This window comes from Helobdella robusta (genome assembly GCF_000326865.2).
Source record: "Helobdella robusta unplaced genomic scaffold HELROscaffold_11, whole genome shotgun sequence".
Classification (NCBI taxonomy): domain Eukaryota; kingdom Metazoa; phylum Annelida; class Clitellata; order Rhynchobdellida; family Glossiphoniidae; genus Helobdella; species Helobdella robusta.
In genome coordinates, this window is record NW_008703617.1 from 4,176,601 (window position 1) to 4,197,868 (window position 21,268).

At 33.0% G+C, this 21,268-nt stretch overlaps 2 protein-coding genes across 2 annotated transcripts; both read left to right on the forward strand.

Annotated features, from left to right (window-relative positions):
- Nucleotides 1–978: 978 nt before the first annotated feature.
- HELRODRAFT_72621 (hypothetical protein) lies at nucleotides 979–6,242 on the forward strand (the record flags this gene model as incomplete). Its single annotated transcript, XM_009013028.1, has 12 exons — nucleotides 979–1,088; nucleotides 1,247–1,421; nucleotides 1,685–1,774; nucleotides 2,110–2,472; nucleotides 2,649–2,778; nucleotides 4,066–4,193; nucleotides 4,361–4,519; nucleotides 4,612–4,721; nucleotides 5,057–5,276; nucleotides 5,412–5,470; nucleotides 5,636–5,874; nucleotides 6,133–6,242. The coding sequence occupies 12 exons, from the start codon at nucleotides 979–981 to the stop codon at nucleotides 6,240–6,242; spliced, it is 1,893 nt and encodes a 630-aa protein (XP_009011276.1).
- Nucleotides 6,243–11,798: 5,556 nt separating this feature from the next.
- Nucleotides 11,799–18,651, forward strand: HELRODRAFT_167527 (hypothetical protein; the record flags this gene model as incomplete). Its single annotated transcript, XM_009013029.1, has 9 exons — nucleotides 11,799–12,706; nucleotides 12,854–12,918; nucleotides 13,075–13,635; nucleotides 14,572–14,636; nucleotides 15,025–15,492; nucleotides 16,914–17,010; nucleotides 17,287–17,531; nucleotides 17,826–17,901; nucleotides 18,359–18,651. The coding sequence occupies 9 exons, from the start codon at nucleotides 11,799–11,801 to the stop codon at nucleotides 18,649–18,651; spliced, it is 2,778 nt and encodes a 925-aa protein (XP_009011277.1).
- Nucleotides 18,652–21,268: the final 2,617 nt, after the last annotated feature.

Here is a 21,268-nt window from a genome sequence, read left to right on the forward strand (position 1 = left end):
TCAATTTTTTAAATAAATTCTTTTTATATTTATACATAGTTGAATGTTTTTTTTTAAAAAAAACCTCAAAAAATGGGATTGTTTGGTTGTCAAGAAGGTATTTCTGTTGTGCATTTAATGCGCAGCAGAAAGCTAGGTTGGACTTGATGTTTCGCAGATTTGTTGGCGTAAATTTGAATGTTTTCGTATATGTAATGAGTAATTGTGTGCCGTACGTGTATAAGATGTATAGAAGTACAAGTTGCAGCGCGTTTTTTTACAGAAACCAGAAGAGAAAATTTCCAAATAAAATTTTTATTTTCTCTTTATGCGAGCGATATTAAGCAGCCGCCATCGAAAGCATTTAATAATAGCCGTGGTGCGCTGTGAGTCTGTCTGCTGTCAGTTGGTTGGGTATTTTTCATCTATTGGACTGGCTTGAAAGTTCTTCAAAAGTTGCATCATAATTTTGAAATTATTTAATTAAATCAGAATATCTCCGTCATGAGTCTCGCTGATCAGGAGTTGATTTTGTCTCAATTGGAGAAAGCTGTTGGTTTTTTTAACTTAAAATTTAAATAAATTAATAATTTAATTAATTTTATTTTGTTTGAAATTTAATTTGTTGATGCTTGAAGAGATTGAGTTTTATTCATAATTGTTATTGATCTCATCTTGCTGACTGTGGGAATGAGAAAATGAAATAGAAATAGACTTTTATTTATTCAATATATTTGTTTCATTTTTTTATTAACTAATTTAAATTTAAATAAATTAAGTATTAACAATTAATTGAAGTGCAAGTCTTTTTAAAAATTCTAGAATCATAATTTAAAAACTTAATTGCTTGTTCTTTCTTTCATCCATGTTTTCTATTCTCTTCTGACTTATCCTACCTACTGTATTGTACTGTTATTTATTTTTACTAACCACTTTTTTTCAAAGGAATCTGAAGTTTCTAAACTTGAAAAAGAACTGGAATTAGTGAAATCCGGTAAAATGGAGTTGACTGACGATGATTACACACCTGAGTTGGAGAAGCTAGTTACTGAAAATAGCAAACTGAAATACCAACTGGCCCACTTAAACAAGGCATTCATACATTTTCTGTTGACTTTTCAAATTTTATCTTTGTTTTATTACTGCAATTTCTTTTCAAATAAAATGATCAAAGTTAAAAATGAAATTAAAAAGTGTTGTAAGGATTAATAAAAACGACGAATAATGAAAACAAAAATTCTCATCAGAGCATAAATGAGGAGGTAAGTAATGGCACATCTTCAGACCACTCTCCAGATGTCCTCCAACTCGTTACTTCCCTGTTCACTAACGTCATAAAAGCCCTCTACCCCGACCAGGAAGATTTTGTGGTCTCTGTAACTCCCAGCACGCATGAGAAGTATGGTGACTACCAGTGTAATAGTGCCATGAATTTGTCTCAGGTGCTCTTTTATGGTCATCACATACTAAACTTTGAGAATTTATTTTATTAAGCGCTATCCAATTACACTTATAATGTTATTACAAATTGTTGGCACATTATTTAAAAAAAATTATCATTATTGATAATCTTTGGGCCATTTTTATATGGGGTATTGTTAATATGATTGGACACAATTACCATACATTAACAATGTCTCTAATTAGCTATAATATTTCTCAGTAGCATGTTTATTTGTTAAACATTAAATAATGGGATAATCAGGCATTGAAAAAGACTCAACCCAAAGTGAGTCCTAGAGAGGTTGCAGAGAAGATAGTTAAAAACCTGCCTTCGTCTCCTTATGTTGATAAGGTTCCTGCTGTTTATGTTTAATTGTCATTATCATTGTTGTAGTGTTTATCTCTATTTTATGTCTTTAATAATAATCTGAAACATCTGGATGATGATGAATCAAAGATTTGGAATCATTATTTTCAAATATATTTTTTAATTTAGCACAACTACATTCTGTGTGTAAGTATTGTATAAAAAAAGTAGCCTAGCAGAGTATATTTTTATGTTGGACATTCATGAAATGGAGAGCAACAACATGCACATTTAAATAATAACGAATTGACAACACAACAACAGCAAAACAAACATATGATCACAACTGACCACACAGCAACATGCAAACAACACGACAGGTTGAACTGGCAGGACCAGGCTTCATAAACCTCTTCCTCAGCAAGCAGTTCATTTCAAAATTAATCAGCCTAATTGTCAAAAATGGCGTAAAACCACCTCACATCCCTAAAAAGAAAAAAGTTGTGATTGACATGTCGTCCCCAAACATTGCCAAAGAAATGCACGTCGGCCACTTGAGGTCTACCATCATCGGTGAAAGTATTGCACGTCTCTACCAGTTTGTCGGTCATAATGTCCTGAAATTGAACCATTTAGGTGATTGGGGGACGCAGTTTGGTATGCTGATTGCCAATCTCAGTGAAAAATTTCCCAATTATTTGACTGTTTCGCCTCCAATTGGAGATCTACAGGCCTTCTACAAAGTGGGGCCACTTTGTTTTGTTTCTCATTATTTTCATACCTCCGTTTATAGTTTTCATGCTGCTTATTCTATCATCCATCTGTCAGTTCAGTTATCTATATATCTGCATTCATCCATCCATAAATCATTCAATCTATCTATCAATTCACTTATCCATCCATCCATCCATCCATGAAGGAATCAAAAGCTCGATTTGACAACGATGAAGAGTTTAAGAAGCGAGCGTACGCTGCTGTGGTTCAACTGCAGAGCTACGAACCCAACACCACTAAGGCTTGGAATCTCATTTGTGATGAGTCAAGGAAAGGTCGGTGGGTTGTCTCCTGCTATGACGATGATGATGATAATGATGATGTTGGAGATGATGATGATGAGGGTGATTGAGATGTTTATGACTGATATTATCATTGATGAATAAATCAGATTAATAATTATAATGATCTGGAGTGAGGTTGCTGATAATATTGCGTACATTTCATGACATTCCAACAATTCTCCAAAGGCCAGCAATAAATTACCAGTATAAACTATAACAGCAGTTCTCAAGCTGTGGTCCGAGGAGTGCAAAGTGTGAAGTGCTAGTTTTTTAAAATAAAAAGATGAACTCCGATAGAGTATTTCCAGCATTACACCCCATTCGGATAAGCTATGCTCAACTGTGCAAACTCAAGGCCCACACTGAAATTAAATGTAGCATTATTCCTAATGTACTTGGAACGTTCAAAAACCACCTGTTTATTAATATTCATTATTCATTGTTGCTAGCAAGTGACATTTGTTCATTGTAATGGATACAATTACAATTTGACATAAAAATTGATGATCGCCAGACACGCTGTGAGATAAGCTGCATGCAAACATCAATGCAGAACGAACCTTATACTTTTTAATTTCAAGTTAAAACATTTATTAAAATATATAATAAATAATTTTTAATAACAATTTTAATACGCCTATAGTCAAATGTGGTAGCTGTAGTTCTTTAAGTCTAATAGTTATACTAAGAACTATGTTATACCAACTATGTGTAATAGTTATACTAAGAACTATGTTATACCAACCATGTGTAATAGTTATACTAAAACTATGTTATACCAACTATGTGTAATAGTTATACTAAGAACTATATTATACCAACTATGTGTAATAGTTATACTAAGAACTATGTTATACCAACCATGTGTAATAGTTATACTAAGAACTATGTTATACCAACTAAGTGTAGCAGTTACGTCATCATATGAAATAATAAATATATATATTGTGCTCTAGTGTTTTTCAAGTGCTCTAGTAGCAAAATTTTTAGTAGTGATCAGCGGCTGAGATACACATTTTTTTAAACGGTCCTTGAATCTCAAAAGGTTGAGAAGTGCTGAACTATAACATCAAGAGTACTTAATGTTCACAGCAACATACAAACACAACAGCATACAAACACAACAACATACAAACACAACAGCATACAAACACGACAACATACAAACACAACAGCATACAAACACAACAACATACAAACACAACAGCATACAAACACAACAACATACAAACACAACAGCATACAAACACAACAACACACACACAAATATACATTCAGAATTCATGAAGATCTACAAACACTTTGACATTGAGGACCTCGTAGACAGAGGGGAATCATTCTATCAACCACTTATGCCAGCTGTTGTAGAAGAGTTGGAAAAATTAAATATGTTGGAACTCGATGAGGTTGGTTGGCTGGTCGGTGCTTGCGGATTATCTGATGGATTGATTGATTGATTGATTGATTGATTGATTGATTGATTGATTGATTGATTGATTGATTGATTGATTGATTGATTGATTGATCGGCTCGGACTTACGCCAACAGTACCGACAAACACATTACACTGCAGGGTCGAAAGATATGCTGGCCTCCAGGAGCTCAAGTCCCTCTCACAATAGTGAAGTCAGATGGCGGGATGACTTACGACACGTCCGACATGGCTGCACTGAAACATCGACTTGTTGAAGAGAAAGCTGAAGAAATACTGTACGTTGTCGACTCTGGACAGGTTCGTTCGTTCGTTTGTTCGTTCGTTCGTACGTCAGTTTAATCATTCATCCATCATTTTATCTGTCCATCCATCGATCCACTAATCCACAGGCAATCCACTTAAACGGTGTCTTCGATGCAGGAGCGAAGGCTGGTTGGTTCGATCCCGCAAAGATCCGGGTCGAACACATCGGATTCGGTGTGGTTCTGGGAGAGGATAAGTTAGTTTAACATTTATTTATATTTACAACATGGCGGGATTATATATCACAGTATATATTACGTTCATATTTTTTGGAGATATTTTAAAAATTTATTTCGTGCTTCAGTTTGCCGTGTGTTCACTGTTTCTTTTTGGGGGTATTTATATAATTATCATTATTATTATAGCAGCTGATGATAGGGCTAATTATTATTATATATTTAATATTATAATGTATATTTCATAATTTTCCATGGTTTGTCAGAATATTATTATTTTTATTATTATTATTCTTATATTATATTATTACATTATATTATTTCAACTGTTATATTAATTTGGTCTCCTAAACAGAAAGAAATTCAAAACTCGATCGGGAGATACGGTTCGACTGATGGATCTTCTGGAGGAGGGTCTGAAGAGGGCGGGGCAAAAATTGATTGACAAGGGAAGGGACAAGGTTCTGACCAATGAGGAGCTGAGTTTAGCAAAGGAAGCGGTGGCTTACGGTTGTATAAAATATGCCGACCTATCACATTGCAGGACTAATGATTACGTCTTCTCATTTGATAAGGTTGTAAAAACAATTCCCAAACAAGTGTAGTTGCTTCAATTGTGTTTTCAAATTTTAATTATTAAAAAATTATGTAAGTTAGTTGATTATTTACGAAATTTGATTCGTTTTTTCGTTTTATTGAACTTCTCAAAGATGTTGGATGATAAAGGAAACACAGCAGTTTACTTGCAGTATGCTTATATGAGGATTAGGTTGGTCGGTTGCTTGGTTCCTTGGTTGGTCGATTGATTGGTTGGAGTAACTGATTTTCAATTTATGGAGAATCTGAATGAAGGAATAAAAACCAAGAGAGTTTTCATATAGGCAAAAATTATATAGCCATCAATCTACTCTACTAACTAATCAACCAATGATAGATCCATCTCCCGGCTAACGACCTTGACACCAGAGGACCTGGCCAATCATGGTCCTCCTTCCCTGGAGCACCCGAAAGAGTGGAAACTAGCAAAGCACGTGTGCAGGTTTGCCGAGATCATAAACAGGTGCCTGGTCGATCTGTATTTGCATAATTTATGCGACTATCTCTACGAGCTGGCTACTACATTCACCGAGTTCTACGATGCCTGTTATGTTGTTGAGAAGGATAGGAATACAGGTGAGTAGGATGGAGGTGATGTTGAAGATGAGTATGATAATGGTGATGGTTAATGGTGGTTATATTACAGTCAACCAATTTCATTTGCAGTCTCATTCATCTAATCTAAACAATCTAATCAAGCAGTCACATAGCTCACTCCATCTAACCCAATCAGCACTAAAAACATTAATTCATTCGACCAATCACATCGATTCATCACACCCAGTCGACCAATCACGTTGATTCATTCAACCCACCCGACCAATCACATGGCAGGTGAAGTGATAAAGATCAACGTTGATAGGCTGGTACTCTGTGAGGCTGTGGCCCGTGTCATAAAGATGGGCTTCCACATATTAGGGATCAACACTGTCGAGAAGATGTGATGATGATGATTTTGATGACGACGACGACGATGATGATGACATTAGGAAGTTTATCAGATAATGATATAAATGTCATTTTATTAATTTTGGTCTATTATTATGAAAAATTGTGTTATTAATTTACTTATGAATAATAATATATTAATATAATATATAATTATAATATAATAATAATAATAATAAACGATGGTTATGATGATGGCAATAAACATTTTTGCACAAAATAATAAAAAATAATTATCATAATAATAAAAATAATAATTAAGATAGAACGATTTATCTTAATTAAGCGCTCTTGTAATTTGTTATAATTTCTCCTATTAAGCTTAATTCTTAATTATGTCTATACTCATTTTCACAAAACAATGATGCTAGTATGTATATATGTATATATATATATATATATATATATATATGTGTGTGTGTGTGTGTGTGTGTGTGTATAATATATTCTATATACGATCAACAACTATATATATATATAAGATGGTTGGTTTTTTGTTTCGTGCTGTTGTTCGTATTATTATTGATGTTGTGGTTGTTGTTTTTGTTGTTGTTGTTATTATTATTATTATTTTCTAAGAGTATCAGCGTCGTGATTGTATGTAATGATTTTTGTCGTTGTGGTTAGCTACATCGGGAATATGTGGAAAGGTAGGTAAGAAGGTAATATAACTAGTTATTTACTAATCATTTTAGTTTATCTCTGTCTCTCCTTCTCTCTCTCTCCCTCTCTCTTTCTCTGTCTTTCTCTCTCTCTCTCTCTCTCTCTCCGTCGTTTTTTTTTTAAATCAGTTTGACGTTTCTGTTTTAAATGAATGTTTGGGTTTGTTCTGCCTATATTTAGGGTTTTGTTTTTTTTTTGATTAAGAACCTTTGATTTCGTTGATGGTGTATTCGTTTATACATCTTTTCATTCTTTAGTTTGTTCAATCGCTTATTCACTCGTTCAATCATTCATTCATTCGTTTGTTTGTTCGTTCAGTTATTCATTCGTTTCTTCGTTATATTTTATTTATTTGTTTTGTTTTTCTGTTTTGCTTTAAACGTTTATTTTCTTCACGAAATAAAATTTGTTGACTTTTGAAGTGATGTTAACGAGAATTGCCACATTTGTGTGTCTATGTGTGTGTGTTTATGTGTGTGTGTGTTTATGTGTGTGTGTGTATCTGTGTATGTGTGTGTGCTTTCATTGAATGGGCGAAAATGAGGTTCATATGATATTTAGATGAAAATGAAATGGGACCTTTGTTAATGGGATCAAAATACATATTTGTGTGGTTGCAGCAGCTGACATTTCGTCGCTGATATTAAACAGAAGAAATGATGTAAGAAATGTACCTTCTATTTCAGTGACAATGATTGAGATGGCGGTGATGATAACGACAATGAAAACACACACACATACAAACATACACACACACAGACAGGTAACAAATCTCGTTAACATCATTTCAAAATCCAACAAATTTTATTTCGTGAAGAAATAAGACGACGATGCTGATGATGAAGATGACGTCGATGGAAAAGGTGATAGAAACATGGAAATGTATCCATTATGTTCATTGATATATATCCATTATATCCATGGGTAGAAATGATAAAGGCCATGCTGGTAATGATGCAAACATTTCCACGATGGAAAACAAATAAACGACTCCACTAGATGCCCGTATTAATCTTATTAATTTAATCAGAATGATAACATATTATCATTGAATAAACAGAATACTTCCCCGAAATAACTTTTCAATAGGTTATAATGTTTACTTAAATAATAAAATAATATATTTAATGATAGTAATAATAATAACGTCTCGTTTTTTAATTTTAAGAACAACATTAATAATAATTAAACATTACATTATATTATATTACATAATTACACATCTCACATATGTTATGGGTATGTACCAGAATAATAATAATAATAAAATTATTTATATAATTATTATTTATAAAATAAATAATATTAAAATAAATAATAATAATTATAAGAATAGCACTATTTTTAACAAAAACCTTCGAACGGTGGATAGTAGATAATTCATCGTAACAACATCACAGGTTCTCCGTACGCTAATAGCAGTAAAAATTGATGTAGGTACTTGGCATTAATAAAAATTAATGAACATTTTATGGTAGTTTATTTATTTATATTTTTTCTAACGTAAAACACGCACACATACATACACACATACATACACAGATATACATATACAGACATACATATATGCACGTATATGCGAATTATAAAACTTTGAAAAAGTACACAATTGTTTTTTGCCACAAAAATTGTTTTCTCTGCCCTATCATAATATCATATTAATCATTTTTTTATCTGATTATTATTTTTATCAATTTAATCATTTTTTTTCACAATCATCGTCGTCATCATCTACTTCTTCAGTTTTACATTGTTTGCAATGTAAGATTGTCCGAACTTCTGGCAATTCGTTCCCAGATTGAAGAGCTCTGTTTGAGAAATACAATCCTCTGCAGTGTAGCACCTGTACGTACTCTGATGTGAGACGCTGCTTCCAAGCTTCTGGTACACTAAAATTTAATCTCCTCAATAGGCTAGCGAAAGAAGGTTTAACTTTCCCAGCCTCTCGTTGTAACGAATGTGCTGGCATTACTTCACTAGTTTTCCTGGTCTTCCTTGAATCTTTCCAACTTCTTTAGTGAGTCCCAATATGTAAGGGCTCCATACTTGAGCGCAAAACTCCAACTCTAAACTTTAAACTCTTCATCTTCACGTTAATTATGTCTATGTATTTATTCTAATTACATTTATTTATGTATTTATTTCATTCATTCTATTTATATCTATGGATATAAAATCGTCAGTTGCATCATTGTCATGTTTTTCCATCATCATCATCAAATCTAATTAACATGAAATCACCATCATCTGCAGCATTATCATCATCATCATCATCAAAAACAACAAAGAACATCTTAAAAGATCCTTACCCTTAAGTTTTTTCGTTTTTTATTTAAAAAAATGTTTTTAAAGGTAAACTAGATCTCAAATTTCATAACAACAACATCTGAGTTGTATGTATATGTGTATGCTTATATATGTATATATATGCATATATATATATGTTATGTATGTATGTATATGTGTTTGCTTATATGTATAAATGTATGTGTGCATATGCATGTGTGTATGTGTATGTCTGTGTGTGTATGTATGTGTGTGTGTGGATGATGATAGAGATACGACGACGATGTTGATGGCAACGATGATGATGATTTGTGGCGACCCATTAGATAAAGTAACGGCACGTACAAATTCAAAGAAAAATTTCACAACCCAGCCAGATAGCTTCTAATGTTACTTTCATAAAATGCGCAAATAACTTTAGGCGTACACACGCACAAACATACACCCACATAAAATAATCCACACACGCACACACACATCACACATGATGCTTATTGTTGTATTGGTATTTATTTATAGTACGTTACAGCCAATCATAAGGTAGCGAGCAATAGAGGTTAATTAGCTCAAGGCAATATATATATATATATATATATAAATAAATATATACATATATATAAATAAATATATACATATATATATAAATATATAAATATATACATATATATATATACATATATATATATATATGTATGTATATGTATATATATATAGCGTATATTTATGTATATATTTAGAACAGGCATGCATTTGCGTTTGCATGAAAATATTTTGAAATTTTTTCCATACAATCTCTTTGAAGGGTTATCAACATCGTCGTCGTCACCATCACTTTCATCAGTATCATCATTGCGTTATGATTATCACCATCATCGTCATCGTCATCATCATAAACATATACACACAGGAAGAATAATGAATTAGCATCGCAATCTATCTATCACCATTTGTATCATTAATTTATCTTTATTGTCTATATATCATCATTTTAATATCTATGTATCATCATTTTTATATCTATGTATCATCATCCTTATATCGATGTATCATCATTTTTATCATCTATGTATCATCATCTTTATCATCGCAAGCCTCGCGTCTGAGGAAATTCTTCAACTTATAAATTGTTTGCAATCAAATTTTTGATTTTATTATTATAGTCGTTTTTGTGGTCATCATCATCGTCGTCATCATCATTCTCATCTATATCGTCATCATCTTTATCGCCATCACATCCATTAAAACATTCACAACACTCATCTCCGAGACCTTCCCTAATTGCAGCTAGTGTAATACTCGAGAACGAGGTCTGCCATAAACAAATACACACAGGAAGAATTATGACGATGACGACGACGATAACAATGATGATGGTGATGATGATGGTGATCATTATGATAATGATGATAATTTTAACACAGGTTACACATGTTTACACGTACGTGCAAAACCACGTACGTACACACACACACGCGCGCGCACGCAAACACTCAGTTACGCAAAACACGCCCTGAGTTTTTATCACAAAATATAGATACGTTTAAAAATACATACACATAGACCGTTTGCAATCAAATTCATACAAAACGTACACACAAAGGTACAAAAATATACAAGATGTACACACATAAACACAAAAGGATTCAAAAATAAGCACATTCACACACAAACAAGCCAAGATAAACAGACAAAAAGACGCAATTACACACCCAGACACACAAAAAATAACAAGATAAAAAAGGAGAGATAAAATAAGAGAGAAAAGGAGAGTAAGAAAGAGAGAGAGAGACAGAAAGAGAATATGAGAGAAATAAGAGATAAAAAGGTATAAATGGAGAAGATGGAGGAAAACTTAACACACGGAACTTGCATTTGCACGCTTGCATTGTATGCATACACCATTATTTTGTTTATGATTTTATTGTTATTTATTATCATTATTTATTTATTATTATTATTTATAATTAATAATATATATATATATATATATACGTACATACATACACACAAACAGAAAATTACAAATTCCTACATTTAAATATAACTGATGTGTTGCATGCATTTAAACAATGTATATATATATATTTATATATATATATATATGTATGTATGTATGTATGTATGTATGTATGTATGTATGTATGTATGTATGTATGCATATATTGCGTGTACAGTGAATTCAGATATGTATACAACAATAACGTACAGCTCCCACAGTACATTCATACATTGATGTTTGTTCGTAGTAAGCAAGTTAGTAAGTATAAGCACACACGTTTTGTTTGTTGAGATGAGAGTGAGAGAGAAGTTAGAAAAGTTATGTTGTGTGTTGTTGTTGTGTGTTGTTGTGTGTTTTGTTGTGTGTTTTGTTGTGTGTTTTGTTGTGTGTGTTGTTGTTGTGTGTTGTTGTGTGTTGTTGTTGTGTGTGTTGTTGTTGTGTGTGTGTTGTTGTGTGTGTGTTGTTGTGTGTGTGTTGTTGTGTGTGTTGTTTCAACGAAATAGTTGTTGTAGTTGTGGCTGATGTGGTAGTTGTTTGATGTGATTCGCATGTTCTTTTGGCTATAAGCTTTTAAAATTTATCTTCTAGAGGAAAGTTTTGAAATATGGATTGCAGCGAAAAAGTTGTACAACATCAATTTCATCAACAACAACAACAACTTCAGCAACAACATCAACAGTTTAGTCAACAACACCAACAAAGCTATCAGTATCAGCCACAAAATATTCAACAATTGCAACACTTACAACAACAAAACCAACAGCATAAGCAGCATCAACATCTATTAAAACAACAACAACAACAACAGATATTAAATCAAAATCAAGGTAAGCTTCAACTGCAGACTCCACATAACACCCAAAATGTGGGCGAAGTTGGAAACGTGGATAACATATGCAACATCAACTGCATGAAAAAATGCACTAATCCACATACCGATGTTGTCAACATCAACAACAACAACAACAACAGCGTCGGTTGCAACATTAACATCAACTCAAGCTCATCAAGTCTCGACACTGATGACGAAACAAATATGGCTGCTTCAGCAACACAGCAACAACAACCACAACAACATGTCTCAACATTTTTCACAACAAGCAGCAACGACAGCAACCTCGCAACAAAACACAAACCCTTTCCTGCACACCAAGCCGTGTTGGATGCTTTGTTGATGAATCGCAGCAACAATGTTGAAAAGTCTTGCAACAAGGAGAGCGATAAAGTTCAGAACAAACGATGGTCTGAAGAAATAGTGACCAACAGCAAGCAGTATTTCGATGCTGGCAGCAAGTCACAAACACATTTCAACACATCCCGCAACAACAAATTCAACAAATTTGACGACCGCAACAACAAAACTTTCAACAACCAACAACTCGACCAACAACAAGAATTTAAATATCAACAACTTTTGCAACGCTATCTTGATAGGAAATCAACAAATTTTGAAAAGCAACAGCAACAACAACATCTACACCAGCAACAAAAATCTTCGAAAAAAATTTTCTCGTTAGCCGAACAACAAAAACAACACAGCAGCAACAACAACAACATCAACAATCACAAACATCAATCACTAACTAGTTCACAATCAATTTCAACAAACAACAAAAATAAACCCATTAACAACAACAACATAAACATCATAAACCACAGATACAACCATATTAATAATGTTAATGATAGCAACATCGTTCCGAATGATAGCAAAGCAATTAAAGGTAAAAATAAGCCTAAGTTTAGGAGCTTTTCAACTTTGGTTTCTCTAAGAAAACAACTTCCAGCTTCTACAACATCAACAACAACATCAGCAACAACATCAATAACAACATCAATAACAACATCAATAACAACATCAACAACAACATCAACAACAGCAACACGCCGCATGTTCAAGAAATTTGATGACAACGACGAATTCATGATGTCTCCTGTCTCACCGACTGCATTCTTAAATTCAAACATCTTTTTCAACAACTACATTATTGACAACAACAATAACGTCAACAACAATAATAATAACAACAACAACAACAACAAAGACAACGAGAAAATGATCTCGAACGATAAAACCAGCAATCACTTTCACTACAGAGCTAACTATAATAAACAACATTCATCCAACAACGACAACGTCATCAACACGAACAAAAACAACAACAACAATAGTATAAAAATCATCAACAGCAATCACATTAACAACAACAACAACAGCAACAGCATATTAAAAAAATCCAAAACAACAACAGCAACAACAATACCACCGCCTCCCCCGCAACTATCTATCGAGTCATCGCCATGGAAACATACGAAAACTGGGTCGAACGAGTGTGACGTCACGGGCAAAACTAGGCCAGCTAAGCACGCCGTCGTTCCGGGCGGAAGTAGGTCGTTGACTTCCGGCTTTGTAACGATTGCTAGGAGCAGTAGACAAAATGGTGATTCATTCTTGTCATTACAAAAATAGAAATAATAACAGTTATAGCAATAATATCAATTCTATTATTTTTATTATTATTAGTAGTAGTAGTAGTAGTATTCTTATTATCGTTATAGCAGCATTACGAAAGACGATAATGATTGATCGTTTCCATGCAAAACTATTTCCTCCAGGTTTGTTGATAAGAACTTCAGAGCAAGCAACAACACCAACATCGTCATCATCTTCTTCTTCATCATCATCATCATTTATTTCGGCCCCAATATCACTATCATCACCACCAGTATGTACGGTATCATTATCATCGCAAATATCGTCATCATCATCTTCATCGTCGTATCTATCATCAACATTATCTTTCAAGATGGTATGTTAAATCTGCGTGGTTGTACGTGTGTGTGTAGTTGGTATGCTTGTATATTTATTTGTTTGTATGTTGATTTGTTTGTATATATTTATTTGTTTGTATGTTTGTCTGTTTGTATGTTTAGTTTTTTGCATGTCTCAATGTTTGTTTGCATGTTTATTTTTTTGTATGTTTGAATGTTTATGCGTTTGCGTCATAATTTCATTGGCAACAAATGAAATTATTTCAGCGCTGTTTGATTGGGCAAATGATTTTAATTTTTGAATCAACTGCTTTTTAAAAATTGAAGAAATCTGTTAATCAGAGGATCAAAAAGGTTTTTGAAGTTTTTCAAACTGCTTGAAAGAACAAAAACATTTCAAGATATACAAAGGACAGCGGTGAAAAAAAAGCTTTTCAAAAACAAACACACAAAAAACAGCATAACTTCAATTCAAATCCCAAAATTAGCAATTGAAAATCGCGTTAAACTTGGAAGATTGAAATGGTGATTAATAAAAGTGTATCTAATTTACGTTTGAGTGTATCGGATTGAGTATCGATATCGATATTTTCCTGCCTAAAAAGAATCGGAGGTATCAAGTTCAATACTCGCCATCAAAAGAATTACCGATGCCGAATCGGTACTGAAGGTGTATCGTATCGTCGGTAGCGATACTGTGATATAAACAATCCTGATATCAATATTATCATCATCCCATAATCATCATTGCTATCATCGTCATAATCTTCATCATACGGTCTTATTAAAATTTTTGTTCTTAATATTTCATTGTTTGTTTTTGTTCACAATGGTACATTAACTAGAAGCTCTTGAGTTTTCAATATTGTTAACACACACGCACACATACACACACACACGTACATACATGCATACATAAATAAAACACACACATAAACACAAATATACACTTATATATGTTTGTACAGAATTCCTATAGTATATCGTCATTGAGAAAACAAACCAACAACAATAACAACAACAACATTAATGGCAACTACTTTGTTTCGAAACCACAGAAGTTTATTATCAACAACAACAGCAGCAGCAACAACAACACCGACAACAACATCAATAACCTCAACTCCAATATCAGACTATCCATACTTAGTAGCTTGAACAACACGAATAACAACATCAGTAACAACGTCAACAACAACAACACATCACGTGATCAACATATATACGATGACGTAAACATCTACAGCGACAACATTTTGAAATCAAAACCGAAACTACCGAACAGCGTAACATCCCCAACAAAAGATGCTACATTCGGACAAGATAACTTAAATTTTTTTAAACCACTTAACAAAGACTTAATCAGCTACAGCACATCCCTCGAACCCTTGGATACACTCCATGACAGCCGTTGCTATGGACGCAGGATGAGTTTGTCTACGTCACAAACAAAAACAGGGATGGGCGAGGTTGATAGGAAGCAACAACAACAATTAAATGATGGAAAACCATCGGTCAAAAAATGGGTATGTCAGATGACAAAGAGTGAATGATTGAAGTGAAGATGAATGACAATGACGACGGTGTTGATGATGATTGTGATGGTAGGTAGTGCTGATAATGACTGTAATGATGATGATGATGAGGATGATGATGTTGATCATGATCTTGATAGCAATAAGTTTGATGATGATGATAAAAAATAAAAGGACGGTAAAAATGATAACAATAAAAAAAAATTATTATTATTATTATTATTACAATGAGACAACAAAAAAGACGTAGATATTGGTAATTAGGATTTAATGGCAAAAAATTACATACACAAATTTAAAATTTATGTACCTGACAAAATCGTCAACATTGATAAAACAGCTTAACAAAACATTTTCCCGCTGGCTCCAACCATCAGTGACGTCACAGCAACAGCTTCAACAGCAGCAGCAGCTTCAACAGCAACAAAGATTTTCATTGCAAACATCCCGAAAAGTTGATGCTTTTTCAGGGAGTTTGCCATACCTACCCACTCACAATTCTTTCGTTTCGAATCGGTAGTTTTTTACTTTAATTAATTAATTTAGTAATTAATTAATTAACTTATTTTGTAATTAATTTTTTTAGTTAATTAAACAAACTCTTCAATTAATCAATCAATTTTTTAATTAATTAAAAATATAAACGTAATATATGCGTGATACAAATGGAAGTTCGACAACTAGCACGTATTCACAATGCAGTTACTCGTTGGATTTTATATATTAACATCACCCAATTTCTAAATTCTTTTTCATCACTCATTCCAAAGCCGGTTGGGACTACTTCGAAGACCAAATGAAAATCACGCACATTTTTTTTTTACTTGTAACAAATGAAGGCTACAAAGTAACGTAGCAAAAGTACAACCGAAGATAGTTAGGCTGCTTAATTACAAGTAGAAGGGCTTCTAATTTCTGTTACTTTGTTGCAAGGGAGAGTACCTCACGAGTACAAAAATTCGTTACTTAAACTTCGCCACCGAGCTCAGCTATTGATATATTAACGTTAAGTTACCTCGTTCTACAGAAATATTAATTTTTAATTCCTAATAATACTGAGCTATATAATCTGAAAACTCATTCAAAACAGAAGTTATGTCACATCCCCGTTCTCATCCGCCATGTTGCCTAATCCTAGAGCTGACGAATTAGGCAGCGGCTATTTAACTAGCGATGGTACTGATAACGATCGTCGTCATCATCATCATCATCAACAGCAACATCAACAACAACAACAACGTCATCATCAAAGTAGGGATGCGAGATTAACTTTTCGAAATTCTCATCAGTTCTCGTTGATTGGCAGCAACGAGGTTAATTTATTGTATTGTTTATTTACGAATATTATTTTTGCTGTCATTATTATTATTATTTCAATTATTATTATTATTGTTGTTATTATTATTATTAAGGTGACGCCGACGACGGCGATTTGTTGCAGCCCACAGCAGCAGCAGCACCGGCGTTCGGAATCGCTGAGCTACCTCATGACGAGATGCCAATCAAGAGGTAGGTGATTATGGTAATGATGATGATGAAGATGACGATGGTGGTGATTATGAGGATGATGATGTTACTCTTGTTATCATCTTCTTTTTATGGATGACGTTGTAGGCAGCATTGAAAAGTTGTTCTCGCTAATTTCTGCTACAACATCCACTGATCATCGTCATCATTTTCCGGCTCGTAATCATCATCATAATCATCATTAGTTTCGTCATCATCACCATCATCATCATCATCACCGTCATCATCACCGTCATCATCATCATCATCGCTTTCCAGACCTCAACCCAACGGCTACTGTGACTTCAACCGGGAAACTCATCCCTCTCGTAATCATCATCATGACAACCGATGTTAATGATAATGATGACGACGACGACGATGATGATGATGATAACGAAGTTGATGGTGGCGATGCTGATGATGATGATGTCGGGGAGAAAATAATTGACCTTGGAAGCATGTTGATTGGCGATAGAACAACGTGGGAAAGTTTGGACGACCTTGTGGTTCAAAAGTTCAAGGTCACTAATGATGATGACGATGTTGATGATGATGCTGCTGCTGGTAATGATGATAATGATAGCGATGGTTTCGAGAAAGATCTATACGATGATAACGTTTTTGATTATATTTAAAAGTATAACAAAACGTTGATGATGATGACAATGATGATGATGATAATGATGATGATGAGGATGATAACGTTAAAGCGGGAGAAATAGATAACCATCTTGGCGGCTCTTAAAAATTATCATAATAATAATAATAGAAATAATAATAATTTCAATAATACGATTCATAATAAATAACCTTAGGAGTATTGTTTATCAAGAGAGGCTTACAGGTTGAAGTTGTTGCATTACACGGTCGGAGAGATAAGAAGGAAATTAAGTGAGTGTCGTCATCATCATCATCATCCTCATCTCATCATCATCTCATCATCATTATCGTATCATTCTTGTTATCATCTCAGCTTCAGTCATTTCATCATCATCATCGGCAGCCACGTTATTATCATCCTTATCTCTCTCATATCATCAGTTTCATCATCTCGCAATTGTTAAAGTTTGCACGTTAATGTACAAGCTGCAATCCCAATTATTTCCCAAGATATATTAATTTAACCTTAGCCTCTTCTCCTTCTCACTTCTTCTTAACTCCTGTTAAACACTCTTATGCTGAATCTGCATTCGCTTTTTCTGACCCAATTCTCTAGTAGTCTCTCCCTCCTTCTCTGACTACTTCTTCATCACTTACGATGTTCAGAGCGGATCTCAAGACCCATTTGTTTGTCAAATTCATCATTATCACCATATCATCATTTCAATTGTCAATCGCAACCAATCAGAAACTTTGACGGCTCCTGAACTGCTTCCTATTGGCTATCTGGTCGGTGACGTCACAAGTCTTGACCTAGTTGTGAGGAGAAGAGTTAGGTTGAATTTACACGTAGAAGATTACATATGTGAGGACAACAAAGATTATAAAGATGAAACTAATAACAATCGTGACGTCATTAATGATGATGATGTGAATAATAATACTGCCAATCATAACGATGATGATGATGATGATAAGCGCAAGGGCGTGGTCAAAGATAACTTCCTGGTTTGTGATTGGCTGAATGGTTTATTTGAATGAATTAATATTATCTTTTGAAGTATTAAATTAATTTTAATGTTGCATATTATTAATTCAGTAGTTTAGAATTTGTGAATAGATTAAATAAGTAAACCACTTGTGAATTAATTAAAAATTGTCCCCCTACATATTCATGTTAATTAATTAATTAAATGATCCAATTACATACTAATTAAATAGTTGAGCTACTTACATATTAATTTAAATCCATTCGGCAGGTCGATATGGTATCGCGATTGCAGGCAGCCGCTATTATCAGCAGCAGCAGTAGCAGTAGTAGTGACGATGACGACAACGAAAATCATAATAACAATAATAATAATAAACTATCAAAAAGATGATGATGACGACGACGAAGACTTTTAACCTGATAATGTTTGTTGATCAATTTAACTGCATTGTATATAACTGTTATTATTTTAATGGGTTAATTTGACTAATACTTAATATATGTATATACCTACATATCTAAATATTTATTTGTTTTTATATCATATTTATTTGTATTTATATATTTATTCATATTTATTTATTTAAATGACAGTAAATAAATGTATTTCGAGATATAGATATTTATGTAATAGAATTCTCGCGTTTTGTATAACTGTACATATTTATGTATGTGTGTGTGTGAGTGTGTGTGTGTATGGTATGTGTGTGTGTGTTTGTTTGTGTATGTGTGTTCGTGAGGAGGTGTATGTATGTGTGTGTCTGTGTGTGTATGTAACTATGTATGTTTCTATTGAATTCGGGATACTTATTGTAGTTTTATATGCTTTATATATGACAATGTAGACCGCCGTAAATGTAGCTAGCTTTTATCATGGAAATTTTGTTGATGTTGAGATTGTTGTTGTTTTGATGTTGTTGTTTTGATGTTGTTGTTGATGTTGTTGTTTTGATGTTGTTGTTGTTGTTGATTTTGCTGTTGTTTTTGTTGTTGATGATATTGTTGTTGTTGTTAATGTTGTTGTTGATGATGTTGTTGTTTTGATGTTTTTATTGATGATGTTGTCGTTTAAGTTAATTATGTCGCTTTTTGAACGTTAATTTGCAAAAAAAAAAAAAATTTTTGAAATTAAAATTTGAACAATGTTCTTGAGAGTTTTTTTTTAATATTTTTTTCTGTTTATAGAATACAAATAAACAAATATATAAACAAATGTAAACAATTATTTGTACACGAATATACAAACATAAAGATAAATATACAAACATAGAGATAAATATACAAATTTATATCTGAAACGTTAGCACAATCTGTTAATTTGATAAACATGTATGTAAAACATACAAAAACATAGGCAAAAATAGTAACATTTGCGGGTGAGTACTTTAACAAACAAACAAACATACAAAAAAGCAGAAAAACAAAAGGCAAGTAAACAAACAAACAACTAACTGCTCCGTCACAACAGGGGACTCCATAGCAATCACTTTTCATTTCTCCATTTGAAACAGAACACACACACACACACGCACGCACACGCACACACACGCACACTCATGTATCTATATACACTTAAATGTGCCTATATATACACTCTCCTCCTACATACAAATACCCGATTTATACTGCAAATACAAAAGACGTTAAGTTTAAAATTTTAAAATAGTGCATTGTACATACATGTAGGTATGTAGGTAGGGCGGACACGCCTGGGCCACACATAAAGGTGCATGGCACTGGGCCTTCCTTTTAAGGGGCTATTTATATAAATGTTTGCGTTTGAGATAATGTGTATGCCACAACACAATGCAATACCATACGTGCATGCATACATACCACACATTCATTCATACATACATACATACATACATACATACATACATACATACATACATATACATACATACATACATACATACATACATACATACATACATACATACATACACACATACACACATACACACATACATACATACATACACACATAGCGCATCACCCCAAAAAGTGTCATCTCAGGACCTTATAAATAAATAAGGCACACACCAGTACAATGCATGGCGTTCTCTTTCTACTTCCTCTATAGGGCGATGACGTCATTGTTGTAGCTATTACGTCACATGCTTGAGTTATAGATCATAGTCGTAAATTTAGTAACGATAATAAAACTTACTACTTACCTGTAGAGTCAAAGTATTTATTGATATAAGAACAAAATCGTCGGTAAAGTTGTTAAAGTTGAATAATAATTTTGAATAATTATTTATTAATTTAATAAATTACAACTCTCGTTAATCGTTACACCATCGCCTTTCAATAACACACAAACATTCTGAATTATTATAATTATATATGCATACATGTGTGTAACATTAACATATTATAACACTTATATAACGCACAATTCAATCATGATACTTACATACATACTATGATGTATCATTGGGTAGTAATATCAATAGTATTACGCCTTTAATGCGGGATATGGGTGGGCTGTAATAAAATGGATACAATCGTTACTACGAAAAGTGAGTGATTGTGTGGCTATTGTAATTAATTTAATTATTAATATTATTATAATTATATTTATTGTAATTATTATTATTATTAGTAGTAGTAGTATTAGTATTATTACTATTGTTTAAAGTTATTCTTTCTTAAAAAATC